Below are 22880 nucleotides of genomic sequence, written 5' to 3'. Positions count from 1 at the left end.
CCTTTTATTTTAGATTCTTTATTTCATGGATTGATTCATCCACACTTTCACCGAAATTTTTGGCAGCTCATTCGTCAGCATTTGCTGCTTCACCTGTGACTCGAACATTGTGCAAGCTATATCTTCTTTTAAATATATTGAACCAGTCATGACTTGTTGTGATATTCTCATTGCAATCTTCTCCTGCTCACTCCTTCAGAGTCTCAAAAAGACTTATAGCCTTTGCCTAAATTGTTAGTAAGCTTAGTGGTCTGCATTTTGTAATTTGATCTTCCATTCACAGCATCAGCAACTTTTCCATTTTGCTTTGTTATTATTGTAGACTTCAAACTTGCTGAACCTTTCATTGCTTCATTTATTTTTCTTTGTCCTTTAGAATTGTGGAGATCGACAAATGGGACAACTGTTGGTCACTTGCAGTCACATTAACTTTTCTTTTCTTCCTCCTTCATATTGGGTTATCCCTTCATATTCAATTCCAAATTGAGCATCTTTCTTGGCTTCTTGCCAGATCTATCAACATGTAATGGGTTTTTCTTCTTGCTCATTATCTTTAGGATTTAATACAAAAATGGTTTAATCCAGCATGAAAATTCGTTAGATTCACTTGAATAATGTTCTTACTGAATGGTAACTGAGAGAGATGCTGTGATGTACACAGTGCCGGGATTGTCTGACATTCACTATTGTATGCACGCCACTGTTAGCACTGGTGAACAGATGTATGGCCAAGCATAATTTTTGTATATTCGTATATTTTTTATTTATGTTTTTTCCAGTCTTATGTACGGATGGTTGTAAGTCAGGGAGCATCTGTATAGTGCCATTGCATAAAGGCAAGGAGGCAAAAGTGAATGTTCAAATTTCAGAGGTATAAGTTTGTTGACAGGCAGACAGTGTGAATTGTGTGCATGGGTATATATGTATGTGTCTGTTTGTATATATATGTGTACATTGAGATGTATAGGTATGTATATTTGCATGTGTGGATGTGTATGTATATACATGTGTATGGGGGTGGGTTGGGCCATTTCTTTCGTCTGTTTCCTTGCGCTACCTCACAAACGCGGGAGACAGCGACAAAGCAAAATAAATAAATAAATAAGTTTGTTGATTATACTATACCTGGCAAGTCGAATGGGATAGTTGTGATTGACATAGTGGGGACATGCACAGAGCATCAGATTGGGAAGGAACAATATGGCTTCAGGAGTTGGAGGGGATGTGTGGATCAGGTATTCGCTTTGAAGAATCTGTGGGAGAAATACTTAGAGAAAGAGGATTTGTGTTTGGCATGTATGGATCTGAAGAAAACATTTAGTAGGGTTGATAAAGACTTGTGGAAGGTGTTACAAATACATGGTATTGGAGGAAAGTTGTTTGAAGCATTGAGGAGCTTTTAACAAGAAAGCAAGGCATGTGTGAAAGTAGGAAGAGAGGAGGTGAGTGGTTCCAAGTGAAGATGTGTCTGTGATGGATGGTGTGGTGAAGGAAATGAATGTAAGGGTCTTACAGAGAGGGATAGGTCTGTGGTCTGATCAGGATGAGGCAGCCTATGAGTTAGTTCCTTTGTACTGATGGTGCTGATCTGATGGCAGACTAGACTCCTGTGGTATAGCTGTTAGTTTTCCTGACCATGATGCATTCATGGGCCACCCAGGGTCGGGTGCATAGATTTGAATCCTGGTTGCGACAGTCAGTCCACAGTCAACCCAGCTGTTCGTGTGTGTGTGTGTATATATATATATATATTTTTTTTTTTTTTTCATACGATTCGCCATTTCCCGCATTAGCGAGGTAGCGCTAAGAACAGAGGACTGGGCCTTTGAGGGAATATCCTCACCTGGCCCCCTTCTCTGTTCCTTCTTTTGGAAAAAAAAAACAAAAAAAAAAACAAGAGGGAAGGATTTCCAGACCCCGCTCCCTCCCCTTTTAGTCGCCTTCTACGACACGCAGGGAATACGTGAGAAGTATTCTTAATCCCCTATCCCCTATATATATATATTCCCTGGGGATAGGGGAGAAGGAATACTTCCCACGTATTCCCTGCGTGTCGTAGAAGGCGACTAAAAGGGGAGGGAGCGGGGGGCTGGAAATCCTCCCCTCTCAATTTTTTTTAATTTTCCAAAAGAAGGAACAGAGAAGGGGGCCAGGTGAGGATATTCCCTCAATGGCCCAGTCCTCTGTTCTTAACGCTACCTCGCTAACGCGGGAAATGGCGAATAGTTTGAAAAAAAAAAAATATATATATATATATATATATATATATATATATATATATATATATATATATATATATATATATTTTTTTTTTTTTTTTTTTTTTTTTTTTGCTTTGTCGCTGTCTCCCGCGTTTGCGAGGTAGCGCAAGGAAACAGACGAAAGAAATGGCCCAACCCACCCCCATACACATGTATATACATACGTCCACACACGCAAAATATACATACCTACACAGCTTTCCATGGTTTACCCCAGACGCTTCACATGCCCCGATTCAATCCACTGACATCACGTCAACCCCGGTATACCACATCGCTCCAATTCACTCTATTCCTTGCCCTCCTTTCACCCTCCTGCATGTTCAGGCCCCGATCACACAAAATCTTTTTCACTCCATCTTTCCACCTCCAATTTGGTCTCCCTCTTCTTGTTCCCTCCACCTCCGACACATATATCCTCTTGGTCAATCTTTCCTCACTCATTCTCTCCATGTGCCCAAACCATTTCCAAACACCCTCTTCTGCTCTCTCAACCACACTCTTTTCATTTCCACACATCTCTCTTACCCTTACGTTACTTACTCGATCAAACCACCTCACACCACACATTGTCCTCAAACATCTCATTTCCAGCACATCCATCCTCCTGCGCACAACTATCCATAGCCCACGCCTCGCAACCATACAAAATTGTTGGAACCACTATTCCTTCAAACATACCCATTTTTGCTTTCCGAGATAATGTTCTCGACTTCCACACATTCTTCAAGGCTCCCAGAATTTTCGCCCCCTCCCCCACCCTATGATCCACTTCCGCTTCCATGGTTCCATATATATATATATATTTTCTTTTCTTTCTTTTAAACTATCCGCCGTTTCCCGCATTAGCGAGGTAGCGTTAAGAACAGAGGACTGGGCCTTTGTGGAATATCCACACCTGGCCCCCCCTCTGTTCCTTCTTTTGGAAAATTAAAAAAAAGAAAAAAAAAAGAGAGGGGAGGATTTCCAGCCTCCTGCTCCCTCCCCTTTTAGTCGCCTTCTACGACACGCAGGGAATACGTGGGAAGTATTCTTCATCCCCTATCCCCAGGGATAATATATATATATATATATATATATATATATATATATATATATATATATATATATATATATATATATAAAGGTAAAATAAAAGTAAATAAATAATAAAATAAATAAAATATATATATATATATATATTTTTTTTTTATTATACTTTGTCGCTGTCTCCCGCGTTTGCGAGGTAGCGCAAGGAAACAGACGAAAGAAATGGCCCAACCCTCCCCCATACACATGTATATACATATGTCCACACACGCAAATATACATACCTACACAGCTTTCCATGGTTTACCCCAGACGCTTCACATGCCTTGATTCAATCCACTGACAGCACGTCAACCCCGGTATACCACGTCGCTCCAATTCACTCTATTCCTTGCCCTCCTTTCACCCTCCTGCATGTTCAGGCCCCGATCACACAAAATCTTTTTCACTCCATCTTTCCACCTCCAATTTGGTCTCCCTCTTCTCCTCGTTCCCTCCACCTCCGACACATATATCCTCTTGGTCAATCTTTCCTCACTTATTCTCTCCATGTGCCCAAACCACTTCAAAACACCCTCTTCTGCTCTCAACCACGCTCTTTTTATTTCCACACATCTCTCTTACCCTTACGTTACTCACTCGATCAAACCACCTCACACCACACATTGTCCTCAAACATCTCATTTCCAGCACATCCATCCTCCTGCGCACAACTCTATCCATAGCCCACGCCTCGCAACCATACAACATTGTTGGAACCACTATTCCTTCAAACATACCCATTTTTGCTTTCCGAGATAATGTTCTCTACTTCCACACATTCTTCAAGGCCCCCAGAATTTTCGCCCCCTCCCCCACCCTATGATCCACTTCCGCTTCCATGGTTCCATCCGCTGCCAGATCCACTCCCAGATATCTAAAACACTTTACTTCCTCCAGTTTTTCTCCATTCAAACTCACCTCCCAATTGACTTGACCCTCAACCCTACTGTACCTAATAACCTTGCTCTTATTCACATTTACTCTTAACTTTCTTCTTCCACACACTTTACCAAACTCAGTCACCAGCTTCTGCAGTTTCTCACATGAATCAGCCACCAGCGCTGTATCATCAGCGAACAACAACTGACTCACTTCCCAAGCTCTCTCATCCCCAACAGACTTCATACTTGCCCCTCTTTCCAAAACTCTTGCATTTACCTCCCTAACAACCCCATCCATAAACAAATTAAACAACCATGGAGACATCACACACCCCTGCCGCAAACCTACATTCACTGAGAACCAATCACTTTCCTCTCTTCCTACACGTACACATGCCTTACATCCTCGATAAAAACTTTTCACTGCTTCTAACATATATACATACACACATATATATATATATATATATTTTTTTTTTTTTTTTTTTATACTTTGTCGCTGTCTCCCGCGTTTGCGAGGTAGCGCAAGGAAACAGACGAAAGAAATGGCCCAACCCCCCCCCATACACATGTACATACACACGTCCACACACGCAAATATACATACCTACACAGCTTTCCATGGTTTACCCCAGACGCTTCACATGCCTTGATTCACTCCACTGACAGCACGTCAACCCCTGTATACCACATCGCTCCAATTCACTCTATTCCTTGCCCTCCTTACACCCTCCTGCATGTTCAGGCCCCGATCACACAAAATCTTTTTCACTCCATCTTTCCACCTCCAATTTGGTCTCCCTCTTCTCCTCGTTCCCTCCACCTCCGACACATATATCCTCTTGGTCAATCTTTCCTCACTCATTCTCTCCATGTGACCAAACCATTTCAAAACACCCTCTTCTGCTCTCTCAACCACGCTCTTTTTATTTCCACACATCTCTCTTACCCTTACGTTACTTACTCGATCAAACCACCTCACACCACACATTGTCCTCAAACATCTCATTTCCAGCACATCCATCCTCCTGCGCACATCTCTATCCATAGCCCACGCCTCGCAACCATACAACATTGTTGGAACCACTATTCCATCAAACATACCCATTTTTGCTTTCCGAGATAATGTTCTCGACTTCCACACATTTTTCAAGGCTCCCAAAAATTTTCGCCCCCTCCCCCACCCTATGATCCACTTCCGCTTCCATGGTTCCATCCGCTGACAGATCCACTCCCAGATATCTAAAACACTTCACTTCCTCCAGTTTTTCTCCATTCAAACTCACCTCCCAATTGACTTGACCCTCAACCCTACTGTACCTAATAACCTTGCTCTTATTCACATTTACTCTTAACTTTCTTCTTCCACACACTTTACCACTTTATATATATATATATATTATTATTTTTTTTTATTATACTTTGTCGCTGTCTCCCGCGTTTGCGAGGTAGCGCAAGGAAACAGACGAAAGAAATGGCCCAACCCCCCCCCCATACACATGTATATACATACATCCACACACGCAAATATACATACCTACACAGCTTTCCATGGTTTACCCCAGACGCTTCACATGCCTTGATTCAATCCACTGACAGCACGTCAACCCCGGTATACCGCATCGCTCCAATTCACTCTATTCCTTGCCCTCCTTTCACCCTCCTGCATATTCAGGCCCCGATCACACAAAATCTTTTTCACTCCATCTTTCCACCTCCAATTTGGTCTCCCTCTTCTCCTCGTTCCCTCCACCTCCGACACATATATCCTCTTGGTCAATCTTTCCTCACTCATTCTCTCCATGTGCCCAAACCACTTCAAAACACCCTCTTCTGCTCTCTCAACCACGCTCTTTTTATTTCCACACATCTCTCTTACCCTTACGTTACTCACTCGATCAAACCACCTCACACCACACATTGTCCTCAAACATCTCATTTCCAGCACATCCATCCTCCTGCGCACAACTCTATCCATAGCCCACGCCTCGCAACCATACAACATTGTTGGAACCACTATTCCTTCAAACATACCCATTTTTGCTTTCCGAGATAATGTTCTCGACTTCCACACATTCTTCAAGGCCCCCAGAATTTTCGCCCCCTCCCCCACCCTATGATCCACTTCCGCTTCCATGGTTCCATCCGCTGCCAGATCCACTCCCAGATATCTAAAACACTTCACTTCCTCCAGTTTTTCTCCATTCAAACTCACCTCCCAATTGACTTGACCCTCAACCCTACTGTACCTAATAACCTTGCTCTTATTCACATTTACTCTTAACTTTCTTCTTCCACACACTTTACCAAACTCAGTCACCAGCTTCTGCAGTTTCTCACATGAATCAGCCACCAGCGCTGTATCATCAGCGAACAACAACTGACTCACTTCCCAAGCTCTCTCATCCCCAACAGACTTTATACTTGCCCCTCTTTCCAAAACTCTTGCATTTACCTCCCTAACAACCCCATCCATAAACAAATTAAACAACCATGGAGACATCACACACCCCTGCCGCAAACCTACATTCACTGAGAACCAATCACTTTCCTCTCTTCCTACACGTACACATGCCTTACATCCTCGATAAAAACTTTTCACTGCTTCTAACAACTTTCCTCCCACACCATATATTCTTAATACCTTCCACAGAGCATCTCTATCAACTCTATCATATGCCTTCTCCAGATCCATAAATGCTACATACAAATCCATTTGCTTTTCTAAGTATATATATATATATATATATATATATATATATATTTTATTATACTTTGTCGCTGTCTCCCACATTAGCGAGGTAGCACAAGGAAACAGACAAAAGAATGACCCAACCCACCCACATACAAATGTATTTACATACACTTCCACACATGCACATATACATACCTATACATTTCAACGTATACATATATATACATGCCCAGACATAGGCAAGAACATTAGGTAGGAACCTTTGAAAAAACTGTGCTCGAGTTGCCCTCTGCCAGTGGCCTCTTTAGCTTGAGGCACCAAAGCCTAAGAAGCAGCACTGGAGTTCACCAAGTTCACCAGTTATGGAGACTTTTGCCTTGACCAACCATCTGAGGGAGTTCCTGAAGGGAACAGACGTTAAAGATATGTAGACAAACATATACTTTTGTTAAGGATGGCTAATGCTTTTTGATGAGAATATGGATTGTCTGTGGAATCTATCTCTGATGTATGTGATTAACCTTTATTTATTCCTCTCTTCCCCCATTAATAGAACTGCCACAAGCATCCTGTGTTGCGAGATGAGGTGTACTGCCAGATCATGAAGCAGACCACCAACAACAAATCTTCCATCCCAGACTCCTGTCAGCGAGGATGGAGACTCTTCTCAATTGTGGCTGCCTATTTCACTTGCTCAGAAAACCTTAAACCCTACCTCTTCAAATACCTTGAAACAGCTGCTTATGATAAACGGAGAGCATATCACGGTGAGTATTGTATTTGATCAGTCAGTATTTTTGTTGCTCTTCCTTTTTGAAAGTAGGATGAGTGACTTTTGGGTTGGTGAATGTTTATTTCAGTAATATATGGTATTTCAGATTGAACTTTTCCCTTTCTGTACATGTATGAATTTTGTTAATAGGTACAGCCATGGTATGTCTTCAGAACCTTCGTAAGACTTTTACATATGGTGGACGTAAGAATGTTCCAAGCATTGAAGAGATAACTGCAATAACTGCTGGTCGTAACTCTAAGAGGCAGATCTATAGACTTCCTGGAGGAACTGAACGTGTCATCAACACCAAGAGTACTTCAGTAGTGCAGGTAAAAGAAGCTACCACTGTAATGCTTCCCATTGACATAAAAAATGGTTTTTCAATTGAAAATCAAATATTTTTTACCCTTTGAAATGATAAACTGACATTTAAAAGTAAGAAAAAGTATATATAATTTTATTAAATTTCGCTCTGTGTTGGCTTTCTCTACTGCTTCCAAGTGAGGGGTGGAGGAGGAGGAGGTGGTCTTAACATATGTTAGACAGCTCTTAGAATGATGGATGGGGAAAGTTTGTATTTTTCTTTTCTAATTAGTTTCCAAGTTTACTATTTCATACACAGTCACAGCACTGTTGACAAATAACATGAATGTACTTAGAAATATTACACTGTACATACTTAAAAAAGTGATAAGGGAGATCGGCTCTTTTTTTCACAAACAGGTGCAGCAATAGTGGTGAATTACAGACATATATTGAGAACTGTAATACTGTATGTGTTAAAATATATGGGGTATTTTTTTTTTTTTTTTTTTTTATACTTTGTCGCTGTCTCCCGCGTTTGCGAGGTAGCGCAAGGAAACAGACGAAAGAAATGGCCCAACCCCCCCCATACACATGTACATACACACGTCCACACACGCAAATATACATACCTACACAGCTTTCCATGGTTTACCCCGGACGCTTCACATGCCTTGATTCAATCCACTGACAGCACGTCAACCCCTGTATACCACATCGCTCCAATTCACTCTATTCCTTGCCCTCCTTTCACCCTCCTGCATGTTCAGGCCCCGATCACACAAAATCCTTTTCACTCCATCTTTCCACCTCCAATTTGGTCTCCCTCTTCTCCTCGTTCCCTCCACCTCCGACACATATATCCTCTTGGTCAATCTTTCCTCACTCATTCTCTCCATGTGCCCATACCACTTCAAAACACCCTCTTCTGCTCTCTCAACCACGCTCTTTTTATTTCCACACATCTCTCTTACCCTTACGTTACTTACTCGATCAAACCACCTCACACCACACATTGTCCTCAAACATCTCATTTCCAGCACATCCATCCTCCTGCGCACAACTCTATCCATAGCCCACGCCTCGCAACCATACAACATTGTTGGAACCACTATTCCTTCAAACATACCCATTTTTGCTTTCCGGGATAATGTTCTCGACTTCCACACATTTTTCAAGGCTCCCAAAATTTTCGCCCCCTCCCCCACCCTATGATCCACTTCCGCTTCCATGGTTCCATCCGCTGACAGATCCACTCCCAGATATCTAAAACACTTCACTTCCTCCAGTTTTTCTCCATTCAAACTCACCTCCCAATTGACTTGACCCTCAACCCTACTATACCTAATAACCTTGCTCTTATTCACATTTACTCTTAACTTTCTTCTTCCACACACTTTACCAAACTCTGTCACCAGCTTCTGCAGTTTCTCACATGAATCCGCCACCAGCGCTGTATCATCAGCGAACAACAACTGACTCACTTCCCAAGCTCTCTCATCCCCAACAGACTTCATACTTGCCCCTCTTTCCAAGACTCTTGCATTTACCTCCCTAACAACCCCATCCGTAAACAAATTAAACAACCATGGAGACATCACACACCCCTGCCGCAAACCTACATTCACTGAGAACCAATCACTTTCCTCTCTTCCTACACGTACACATGCCTTACATCCTCGATGTAATTGGTTTCAATCTTTAAAAGAGACTCAACATTAGTGATGAGTAACATGACTATGTTTAAAAGTATTACACATTATACACTAACGGTGGGTGTGAGGAAGATTGGATTGTATGTGTGGGATGGACACTTGAGAATTTTACATTGTAAATATCCAGTCTCTTTACCTGGCATCTATATCAGAGTTCTCCATCACACCCCCCAGGATTACATTAGGAGAAAATTAGGCAATGTTATGGGATTTCTTGCATATGAATAAAGCCCAAGTTGAGGGTGGTGGGTGTGGCCTCCCTCCTAATGTTATCTTGCTAAAATCACCAAGTCATTTGTTTCTTCATATTTCTTTTTCTGTTTGTCACTTTCCTCGGCATCTGATACATATTATATGTGCTCCTCATTACTTAAGTCATGTAGTAATCTACTTATTTTCTGTGGGATCCTAACATCTGTAATGGTGGAGAGGTTAAACTGTATATTTTCCTGATATTAGCTCCATTCTGATTCTAAGTAAGATGAATTAAGTACCTACATACAACCCCTTTGCTCACTCACACACATGTATAGTTTATGTCTGCCAAAGTTTATATTAGTATCATTAATATATATGAGAAAGAGAACCAAGAATGATCCCTCTGTCCTGCCTCTTATTTCTAACCACTCTGAGGCCTGGCTGTTAATCACTGTTCTTTGTTTATGGACAATTAACCAGTTTCCTAACCAATAAAGTGCAACCTCATCCATACTATGTAGATTATGTCATCTACATTTCTTTCATCGTACATGCTGGTTATATCAAAAAAGAGATCAAGCAAACTTGTCAAAAACCATGCTGACATTCATTTATTAAGTGTTGATCCTTGAAATGGTCTCCAGTTTTAACCCAATTGATGAGTTTCATAAGTTTATTTACTAGAGATGTTAAGTTAATTGGATCGTAATTTCCAAGCAGGGACTTGTTACCTTTTTTGACCATCAGTGGCACATTGTCATATTTTCCAATTCTCAGAAACTTTCCCAATAGCAAGTGACTAAAAAAAAACATAAAAAAATTACAAAAAAAATAAAAAACGTATTTATCTTTTGCTTTTTTATTGTTCGCTAATATAAGGTAACAGGGCCTGATGTGGTATTGACTTTTATACCATCAACAGTTGATAGTATATCTTCAAGTTGTTTTTTTTTTTTTTCTTTTTTTTTTTTGTGTCGCTGTCTCCCGCGTTTGCGAGGTAGCGCAAGGAAACAGACGAAAGAAATGGCCCAACCCACCCCCATACACATGTATATACATACGTCCACACACGCAAATATACATACCTGCACAGCTTTCCATGGTTTACCCCAGACGCTTCACATGCCTTGATTCAATCCACTGACAGCACGTCAACCCCGGTATACTACATCGCTCCAATTCACTCTATTCCATGCCCTCCTTTATGTTCAGGCCCCGATCACACAAAATCTTTTTCACTCCATCTTTCCACCTCCAATTTGGTCTCCCTCTTCTCCTCGTTCCCTCCACCTCCGACACATATATTCTCTTGGTCAATCTTTCCTCACTCATTCTCTCCATGTGCCCAAACCATTTCAAAACACCCTCTTCTGCTCTCTCAACCACGCTCTTTTTATTTCCACAAATCTCAATATTCTCTTGGTCAATCTTTCCTCACTCATTCTCTCCATGTGCCCAAACCATTTCAAAACACCCTCTTCTGCTCTCTCAACCACGCTCTTTTTATTTCCACAAATCTCTCTTACCCTTACGTTACTCACTCGATCAAACCACCTCACACCACACATTGTCCTCAAACATCTCACTTCCATCACATCCATCCTCCTGCGCACAACTCTATCCATAGCCCACGCCTCGCAACCATACAACATTGTTGGAACCACTATTCCTTCAAACATACCCATTTTTGCTTTCCGAGATAATGTTCTCGACTTCCACACATTCTTCAAGGCTCCCAGAATTTTCGCCCCCTCCCCCACCCTATGATCCACTTCCGCTTCCATGGTTCCATCCGCTGCCAGATCCACTCCCAGATATCTAAAACACTTCACTTCCTCCAGTTTTTCTCCATTCAAACTCACCTCCCAATTGACTTGACCCTCAACCCTACTGTACCTAATAACCTTGCTCTTATTCACATTTACTCTTAACTTTCTTCTTTCACACACTTTACCAAACTCAGTCACCAGCTTCTGCAGTTTCTCACATGAATCAGCCACCAGCGCTGTATCATCAGCGAACAACAACTGACTCACTTCCCAAGCTCTCTCATCCCCAACAGACTTCATACTTGCCCCTCTTTCCAAAACTCTTGCATTCACCTCCCTAACAACCCCATCCATAAACAAATTAAACAACCATGGAGACATCACACACCCCTGCCGCAAACCTACATTCACTGAGAACCAATCACTTTCCTCTCTTCCTACACGTACACATGCCTTACATCCTCGATAAAAACTTTTCACTGCTTCTAACAACTTGTTTTCTTTTCATATTAATGGAACTGTATTCGGGACATGAATTCCATCTCCATTCTTAAGTAAGGCTGCAATGAACAGTTTGCCTTGAACCAGGTCAACGTATTCCATAATTAATAGACCAGTTTACCGAATAATGAATTGCTTTTAACATTGCCAATAAACTCTTAAGTTTAAAAGGGTTTCATTTGTAACTTTGAGTTTTTGTATGAAAATTTACATGAAGTAACTGTCATGTTGGTTATTGGTCTCCTTGAATTCCTTATTTGCTGGTTTCTTTGACAATAGGTACTTCTTTATTCATCATTCCATAACTTTAGCTTAGTTTTGATTGAAGACTGTATACTAAACTTTTGATGCAATTGTTTCACTTATTGCAAATACTTAAGCTTGTCCAAGCTGTCTTTTTTTTTTTTTTTTTTTTTTTTTTTTTTTTACTATTATCCTATATTTGCCTATCATGAGCAGTGTGAAGATCATTAAAATTTTCGAGTTTAAAATCGGATATATACAGAAAGTCTACCCTGGTATATCTCATCATTCCAATTCACTCTGTTCCTTGCACGCCTCTCACCCTTCTGTATGTTCAGGTATTCGTCACTCAAATCTTTTTCATTCCATCCTTCCACCTCCAATTTGGCCTCCCGCTTCTTGTTACCCCCACCTCTGACACATATTTGTCAATTTTTCCTCGCTCATTCTCTCCATATTTTACTTTTTTATTATTTTCTTTATTTTGCTTTGTCGCTGTCTTCCGCGGTAGCGAGGTAGCGCAAGGAAACAGATGAAAGAATGGCCCAACCCACCCACATACACATGTATATACATACACATCCACACACGCAAATGTACATACCTATACATCTCAACGTATACATATATATATATATGTATGCTTTTATCTGTTATATTAATTTTAGAGAGAATTAGTGAGGAAAGATTGACAAAGAAGATGTGTCAGAGGTGAAGGGAACAAGAAGTGGGAGACCAAATTGGAGGTGGAAGAATGGGGTGAAAAAGATTTTGAGCAATTGGGGCCTGAACATACATGAGGGTGAAAGGCATGGAAGGAATATAGTGAATTAGAATGATGTGGTTTACCGGGGTCGACGTGCTATTAATGGATTGAACCAGGGCATGTGAAGCATCTGGAGGAAACCATGGAAAGTTCTGTGGGGTCTGGATGTGGAAAGGGAGCTGTGGTTTTGGTGCATTCACATGACTGAGTTTGAACGAATGTGGCCTTTGTTGTCTTTTCCTAGTGCTTCTCGTGCGTGTGCAGGGGAAGGGGGTGCCATTTCATGTGTGGCAGGGTGGCAGCAGGAATGGATGAAGGCAGCAAGTATGAATATGTACATGTGTATATGTCTGTGTATGTATATGTATGTATACGTTGAAAGGTATGTCATATACATATGATATGCATATGTGCGTGTGTGGGAGTTTATGTATATACATGTTTATGTGGGTGATTTAGGCCATTCTTTCCTCTGTTTCCTTGTGGTACCTTGCTAATGTGGGAGACAATGATTAAATATGATAAAATGATACTTAATTTTAGGTTCAGAGCTTGATAGATGCTTTTATAAAATGTATGTGTATACCACTGTGTAAATGAAATGGTTAACTAAAGTGTTAATGTATAATTACACAGTTATATGTGTAATTACACATGGCTGTTATAGGAAATCTGTACAGAAAAATTTATTGAGTTCATTTTTCATGATAGAAGTACATATAGAATGTTTTATCTCTTGTGATTTTCATCCCTTTTGGACCTTTTTCATATTTCATTTTATTTACAGGACATCATTGAGGAAATGTGTAACCTGATCAGTGTGAGGTCCCCTCATGAACAGGAGGAGTACAGCTTATACTGTATTGTTGAGGGTGATACTTTCACCATGCCTTTGGCCAGAGAGGAGTATATACTTGATGTCACAACAGAACTACAGAAGAACCAGCAGGTAAATAAGTGTGTACAATATCATCCATCTATATTATTAGCAGATATTAAAAGTTTTTACCTTAAAATCAGTGTTTGAGATCTGTCTTACCTGTATGTAAATAGTGTGTGTTGTTGATTTATCATGGTATTGCACCATAGATTATAATTCAGGCATTTGTCTCTGAATGTTGCATCCTGAAGCATATAAAATTCATTGAAGTCACTGAAAATATTGATAGGTAATTCTTCATGTTGGTAAAACTGGACTCTAAAGGAAAGCAGTTGCTAAGTGCTTGCACTGGAGAAAATAAAAAAAAAAAATTATGTAAATGAGGATATTCAGGCTGCCAAGTAGGATAGTGTTGATGCAAGTACCCTAGCCATGGTTTACCGCAGATTTTTTGCATGCCCTGATTCAGTCCATTGACTTCACTTTGACCCAGGTATACCACATCATTCCAATTCACTCTATTCTTTGCACGCCTCTCATCCAACTGATTGCTCAAAATCTTTTCACTCCATTCTTCCACCCCCAGTTTGGTCTGCTTCTCCTTGTTCCCTCCACCTCTGACACATATATCCTCTTTGTCAACCTTTCCTCTCTCATTCTTTCCATATGTCCAAACCATTTCAACACCTTCCACTCTCAGCCACACTCTTTATTACCACACATCTTTTACCCTGTCATCATTTACTCGATCAAACCACACACACCACATATTGTCCTCAAACATTTCATTTCCAACACATCCATCCTCCTCCATACATTGCTATCTATAGCTCATGCCTTGCAACCATATCATATTGTTGGAACTACTATTCCTTCAAACATGCCCATTTTTGCTCTCCTAGACAACGTTTTCTTTTCCACACATTCTTCATTGCTCCCTGAACCTTTGCCCCCACCACTACCCTATGACTCACTTCCTCTCCCATGGTTCCATTCGCTGCTAAGTCCACTCCCAGATATTGAAGCCACTTTACTTCCTCCAGTGTTCCTCCATTAAAACTTGCATCCCAACTAACTTGTCCCTCAACCTAATACCAATAACCTTGCTCTTAATCACATTTACTCTCAACCATTTACTCTTAACCATATATATATTATATTTTCTTTTATTATTATTATACTTGATCGCCATTTCCCACATCCGCGAGGTAGCGCTAGGAAACAGACGAAGAATGGCCCATCCACTCATATATACATATATATATACATACATGCCCATATACGTACACAAACAAGTACTTATATACACATGTTCATATTCATACTGCTTGCCTTCATCCTTTCCTGGGGCTACCCTGTCCCACAGGATACAGCATCACTACCCCCTGCTTCAGCGAGGTAGCGTCAGGAAAACAGATGAAAAGGCCACATTTGTTCACACTCAGTCTCTAGCTGTCATGTGTATTGCACCACAACCACAGCTTCCTATCCACATCCAGGCCCCACAGACCTTTCCATGGTTTACCCCAGATGTTTCATATTCCCTGGTTAAGTTCATGGACAGCATGTCATCCCCAGTATACCACATCATTCCAATTCACTCTATTCCGTACACACCTCACCCTCCTGTATGTTCAGGCCCTGATTGTTCGAAAAAATTTTCACTCCATCCTTCAACCTCCAATTTGGTCTCCCACTTCTTGTCCCCTGCTCATTCCCACTTCTTGTTCCTTGCTTATTTTCTTCATATGTCCAAACCATTTCAACACACCCTCTTCTGCTCTCTCAACCACACACTTTTTATTTCCACACATCTCTTGTGAGTAATTTTTCAGTTGTTTCTGATGCTCTCATTACAATAATAAAGTATACAAACATTAATCTTCTGTCCATTTTTTTTTTTTTTTTTTTTTTTGTGCTTTGTCGCTGTCTCCCGCATTTGCGGGGTAGCGCAAGGAAACAGACAAAAGAAATGGCCCAACCCACCCCCATGTATATACATACGTCTACACACGCAAATATACATACCTACACAGCTTTCCATGGTTTACCCCAGACGCTTCACATGCCTTGATTCAATCCACTGACAGCACGTCAACCCCGGTATACCACATCGCTCCAATTCACTCTATTCCTTGCCCTCCTTTCACCCTCCTGCATGTTCAGGCCCCGATCACACAAAATCTTTTTCACTCCATCTTTCCACCTCCAATTTGGTCTCCCTTTTCTCCTCGTTCCCTCCACCTCCGACACATATATCCTCTTGGTCAATCTTTCCTCACTCATTCTCTCCATGTGCCCAAACCATTTCAAAATACCCTCTTCTGCTCTCTCAACCACGCTCTTTTTATTTCCACACATCTCTCTTACCCTTACGTTACTTACTCGATCAAACCACCTCACACCACACATTGTCCTCAAACATCTCATTTCCAGCACATCCATCCTCCTGCGTACAACTCTATCCATAGCCCACGCCTCGCAACCATACAACATTGTTGGAACCACTATTCCTTCAAACATACCCATTTTTGCTTTCCGAGATAATGTTCTCGACTTCCACACATTCTTCAAGGCTCCCAGAATTTTCGCCCCCTCCCCCACCCTATGATCCACTTCCGCTTCCATGGTTCCATCCGCTGCCAGATCCACTCCCAGATATCTAAAACACTTCACTTCCTCCAGTTTTTCTCCATTCAAACTCACCTCCCAATTGACTTGACCCTCAACCCTACTGTACCTAATAACCTTGCTCTTATTCACATTTACTCTTAACTTTCTTCGTTCACACACTTTACCAAACTCAGTCACCAGCTTCTGCAGTTTCTCACATGAATCAGCCACCAGCGCTGTATCATCAGCGAACAACAACTGACTCACTTCCCAAGCTCTCTCATCCACAACAGACTTCATACTTGCCCCTCTTTCCAAAACTCTTGCATTCACCTCCCTAACAACCCCATCCATAAACAAATTAAACAACCATGGGGACATCACACACCCCTGCCGCAAACCTACATTCACTGAGAACCAATCACTTTCCTCTCTTCCTACACGTACACATGCCTTACATCCTCGATAAAAACTTTTCACTGCTTCTAACAACTTGCCTCCCACACCATATATTCTTAATACCTTCCACAGAGCATCTCTATCAACTCTATCATATGCCTTCTCCAGATCCATAAATGCTACATACAAATCCATTTGCTTTTCTAAGTATTTCTCACATACATTCTTCAAAGCAAACACCTGATCCACACATCCTCTACCACTTCTGAAACCACACTGCTCTTCCCCAATCTGATGCTCTGTACATGCCTTCACCCTCTCAATCAATACCCTCCCATATAATTTACCAGGAATACTCAACAAACTTCTTTTCTTTTCTTTCAAACTGTTCGCCATTTCCCGCATAAGCGAGGTAGCGTTAAAAACAGAGGACTGGGCCTTTGAGGGAATACCCTCACCTGGTCCAATTCTCTGTTCCTTCTTTTGGGGAAAAAAAAAAAAAAAAAAAAAAAGAGGGGAGGATTTCCAGTCCCCTGCTCCCTCCCCTTTTAGTCGCCTTTTACGACACGCAGGGAATACGTGGGAAGTATTCTTTGTCCCCTATCCCCAGGGAAAACTCAACAAACTTATACCTCTGTAATTTGAGCACTCACTCTTATCTCTTCTGTCCATATTTACTTTATATTTCCTTGCCTAGTTTGGACACACAGCATACATGGAAAAAAAATCACAAATACTGATACTATCTTCATCCCCAGGTATTCTACTTGATATTCTGTCGAAGTGTTTGGTACTATCCTCTGCGCTCTGAGAATCCCTTATACTATGAAGTTGTGTTCAACCAGATTGCACCGGACTACCTGGAAGGTCTTCTGTTAGTGACACCAGGAGAGCAACTCCAGCAAGATGTCATTGTATGTTTTGTGATGTTACTCCGTACTGAAAGCTACATCTTTACTTTTAAAATTCATTTTTTCTTTTGCTTTTCATAAACATCATTCTGTGGATTGTTGTTCATAAAACAGTTTGTTTTGAAGCCATACACTGTATAGAAGAAAAGCATCTTATAATCATATGGAGTCTATCTTAAATGTACCTTATGGTTGTAATATATTTGCAGTATGATATTGCCAAAGTTGCTGCCCTACTTCACCGTGCAGCTGATCTTGAAGATGTTCCCACAATGAAAGAGGTCAAATACTTGTTGCCAAAGCCTGCACTAACAGTGCGGGATGTGAAGCCTCCTCAGTGGGTTAACATGGTCCAGTCTGCATGGACAGAAGTCTCCTCCCTGACCAGCTTACAAGCCAAGGCACAGGTTTTAGGTAAGTATGTAACACTGTATGTGTATGTCTGTAGTACTTTTTGTAAAGTTTCCAAATGTATTCATGGAATTGAGAGGCTGATGTATTTTACATTAATATTACTGTACTTGAATTTTTTTTTTTTTTGCTTTGTCACTGTCTCCTGCGTTTGCGAGGTAGCGCAAGGAAACAGACGAAAGAAATGGCCCAACCCACCCCCATACACATGTATATACATACGTCCACACACGCAAATATACATACCTACACAGCTTTCCATGGTTTACCCCAGACGCTTCACATGCCCTGATTCAATCCACTGACAGCACGTCAACCCCGGTATACCACATCGATCCAATTCACTCTATTCCTTGCCCTCCTTTCACCCTCCTGCATGTTCAGGCCCCGATCACATAAAATCTTTTTCACTCCATCTTTCCACCTCCAATTTGGTCTCCCACTTCTCCTCGTTCCCTCCACCTCCGACACATATATCCTCTTGGTCAATCTTTCCTCACTCATTCTCTCCATGTGCCCAGACCATTTCAAAACACCCTCTTCTGCTCTCTCAACCACGCTCTTTTTATTTCCACACATCTCTCTTACCCTTACGTTACTTACTCGATCAAACCACCTCACACCACACATTGTCCTCAAACATCTCATTTCCAGCACATCCATCCTCCTGCGCACAACTCTATCCATAGCCCATGCCTCGCAACCATACAACATTGTTGGAACCATTATTCCTTCAAACATACCCATTTTTGCTTTTCGAGATAATGTTCTCGACTTCCACACATTCTTCAAGGCTCCCAGGATTTTCGCCCCCTCCCCCACCCTATGATCCATTTCCGCTTTCATGGTTCCATCCGCTGCCAGATCCACTCCCAGATATCTAAAACACTTTACTTCCTCCAGTTTTTCTCCATTCAAACTTACCTCCCAGTTGACTTGACCCTCAACCCTACTGTACCTAATTACCTTGCTCTTATTCACATTTACTCTTAACTTTCTTCTTTCACACGCTTTACCAAACTCAGTCACCAGCTTCTGCAGTTTCTCACATGAATCAGCCACCAGCGCTGTATCATCAGCAAACAACAACTGACTCACTTCCCAAGCTCTCTCATCCCCAACAGACTTCATACTTGCCCCTCTTTCCAAAACTCTTGCATTCACCTCCCTAACAACCCCATCCATAAACAAATTAAACAACCATGGAGACATCACACACCCCTGCCGCAAACCTACATTCACTGAGAACCAATCACTTTCCTCTCTTCCTACACGTACACATGCCTTACATCCTCGATAAAAACTTTTCACTGCTTCTAACAACTTGCCTCCCACACCATATATTCTTAATACCTTCCACAGAGCATCTCTGTCAACTCTATCATATGCCCTTCTCCAGATCCATAAATGCTTTCTAAGTATTTCTCACATACATTCTTCAAAGCAAACACCTGATCCACACATCCTCTACCACTTCTGAAACCACACTGTTCTTCCCCAATCTGATGCTCTGTACATGCCTTCACCCTCTCAATCAATACCCTCCCATATAATTTACCAGGAATACTCAACAAACTTCTTTTCTTTTCTTTCAAACTGTTCGCCATTTCCCGCATAAGCGAGGTAGCGTTAAAAACAGAGGACTGGGCCTTTGAGGGAATACCCTCACCTGGTCCAATTCTCTGTTCCTTCTTTTGGGGAAAAAAAAAAAAAAAAAAAAAAGAGGGGAGGATTTCCAGTCCCCTGCTCCCTCCCCTTTTAGTCGCCTTTTACGACACGCAGGGAATACGTGGGAAGTATTCTTTGTCCCCTATCCCCAGGAAAACTCAACAAACTTATACCTCTGTAATTTGAGCACTCACTCTTATCTCTTCTGTCCATATTTACTTTATATTTCCTTGCCTAGTTTGGACACACAGCATACATGGAAAAAAAATCACAAATACTGATACTATCTTCATCCCAGGTATTCTACTTGATATTCTGTCGAAGTGTTTTGGTACTATCCTCTGCGCTCTGAGAATCCCTTATACTATGAAGTTGTGTTCAACCAGATTGCACCGGACTACCTGGAAGGTCTTCTGTTAGTGACACCAGGAGAGCAACTCCAGCAAGATGTCATTGTATGTTTTGTGATGTTACTCCGTACTGAAAGCTACATCTTTACTTTTAAAATTCATTTTTTCTTTTGCTTTTCATAAACATCATTCTGTGGATTGTTGTTCATAAAACAGTTTGTTTTGAAGCCATACACTGTATAGAAGAAAAGCATCTTATAATCATATGGAGTCTATCTTAAATGTACCTTATGGTTGTAATATATTTGCAGTATGATATTGCCAAAGTTGCTGCCTACTTCACCGTGCAGCTGATCTTGAAGATGTTCCCACAATGAAAGAGGTCAAATACTTGTTGCCAAAGCCTGCACTAACAGTGCGGATGTGAAGCCTCCCTCAGTGGGTTAACATGGTCCAGTCTGCATGGACAGAAGTCTCCTCCCTGACCAGCTTACAAGCCAAGGCACAGGTTTTAGGTAAGTATATAACACTGTATGTGTATGTCTGTAGTACTTTTTGTAAAGTTTTCCAAATGTATTCATGGAATTGAGAGGCTGATGTATTTTACATTAATATTACTGTACTTGAATTTTTTTTTTTTGTGCTTTGTCGCTGTCTCCCGCATTTGCGGGGTAGCGCAAGGAAACAGACAAAAGAAATGGCCCAACCCACCCCCATGTATATACATACGTCTACACACGCAAATATACATACCTACACAGCTTTCCATGGTTTACCCCAGACGCTTCACATGCCTTGATTCAATCCACTGACAGCACGTCAACCCCGGTATACCACATCGCTCCAATTCACTCTATTCCTTGCCCTCCTTTCACCCTCCTGCATGTTCAGGCCCCGATCACACAAAATCTTTTTCACTCCATCTTTCCACCTCCAATTTGGTCTCCCTTTTCTCCTCGTTCCCTCCACCTCCGACACATATATCCTCTTGGTCAATCTTTCCTCACTCATTCTCTCCATGTGCCCAAACCATTTCAAAATACCCTCTTCTGCTCTCTCAACCACGCTCTTTTTATTTCCACACATCTCTCTTACCCTTACGTTACTTACTCGATCAAACCACCTCACACCACACATTGTCCTCAAACATCTCATTTCCAGCACATCCATCCTCCTGCGTACAACTCTATCCATAGCCCACGCCTCGCAACCATACAACATTGTTGGAACCACTATTCCTTCAAACATACCCATTTTTGCTTTCCGAGATAATGTTCTCGACTTCCACACATTCTTCAAGGCTCCCAGAATTTTCGCCCCCTCCCCCACCCTATGATCCACTTCCGCTTCCATGGTTCCATCCGCTGCCAGATCCACTCCCAGATATCTAAAACACTTCACTTCCTCCAGTTTTTCTCCATTCAAACTCACCTCCCAATTGACTTGACCCTCAACCCTACTGTACCTAATAACCTTGCTCTTATTCACATTTACTCTTAACTTTCTTCGTTCACACACTTTACCAAACTCAGTCACCAGCTTCTGCAGTTTCTCACATGAATCAGCCACCAGCGCTGTATCATCAGCGAACAACAACTGACTCACTTCCCAAGCTCTCTCATCCACAACAGACTTCATACTTGCCCCTCTTTCCAAAACTCTTGCATTCACCTCCCTAACAACCCCATCCATAAACAAATTAAACAACCATGGGGACATCACACACCCCTGCCGCAAACCTACATTCACTGAGAACCAATCACTTTCCTCTCTTCCTACACGTACACATGCCTTACATCCTCGATAAAAACTTTTCACTGCTTCTAACAACTTGCCTCCCACACCATATATTCTTAATACCTTCCACAGAGCATCTCTATCAACTCTATCATATGCCTTCTCCAGATCCATAAATGCTACATACAAATCCATTTGCTTTTCTAAGTATTTCTCACATACATTCTTCAAAGCAAACACCTGATCCACACATCCTCTACCACTTCTGAAACCACACTGCTCTTCCCCAATCTGATGCTCTGTACATGCCTTCACCCTCTCAATCAATACCCTCCCATATAATTTACCAGGAATACTCAACAAACTTCTTTTCTTTTCTTTCAAACTGTTCGCCATTTCCCGCATAAGCGAGGTAGCGTTAAAAACAGAGGACTGGGCCTTTGAGGGAATACCCTCACCTGGTCCAATTCTCTGTTCCTTCTTTTGGGGAAAAAAAAAAAAAAAAAAAAAAAGAGGGGAGGATTTCCAGTCCCCTGCTCCCTCCCCTTTTAGTCGCCTTTTACGACACGCAGGGAATACGTGGGAAGTATTCTTTGTCCCCTATCCCCAGGGAAAACTCAACAAACTTATACCTCTGTAATTTGAGCACTCACTCTTATCTCTTCTGTCCATATTTACTTTATATTTCCTTGCCTAGTTTGGACACACAGCATACATGGAAAAAAAATCACAA

The 22880-nt window shown here is 41.5% G+C and overlaps 1 protein-coding gene across 6 annotated transcripts in view; it reads left to right on the top strand.

Moving 5' to 3' along the window:
* The window catches only part of Myo10A (Myosin 10A), a 230012-nt gene that overhangs the window by 201936 nt on the left and 5196 nt on the right, over positions 1-22880 (top strand). For 3 of the 6 annotated variants that reach the window (XM_071670624.1, XM_071670622.1, XM_071670623.1), the window contains 5 exons: positions 7462-7675; positions 7831-8012; positions 13966-14127; positions 17829-17984; positions 18191-19198. In XM_071670624.1, coding sequence (XP_071526725.1) covers positions 7462-7675; positions 7831-8012; positions 13966-14127; positions 17829-17984; positions 18191-18697 — 1221 coding nt within the window. In that variant the 3' untranslated portion in view covers positions 18698-19198. Of the gene's footprint in view, positions 1-7461; positions 7676-7830; positions 8013-13965; positions 14128-17828; positions 17985-18190; positions 19204-22880 lie in introns of those variants that run through there. The other 3 variants (XM_071670627.1, XM_071670625.1, XM_071670626.1) reach the window with 3 other exon arrangements.

The sequence above is a fragment of the Panulirus ornatus genome, chromosome 15, assembly GCF_036320965.1.
Source record: "Panulirus ornatus isolate Po-2019 chromosome 15, ASM3632096v1, whole genome shotgun sequence".
In the NCBI taxonomy this organism is placed as follows: Eukaryota; Metazoa; Arthropoda; class Malacostraca; order Decapoda; family Palinuridae; genus Panulirus; species Panulirus ornatus.
The sequence above is the reverse complement of the archived record's forward strand: the minus strand, read 5'-3'. Positions and strand labels throughout refer to the sequence as shown.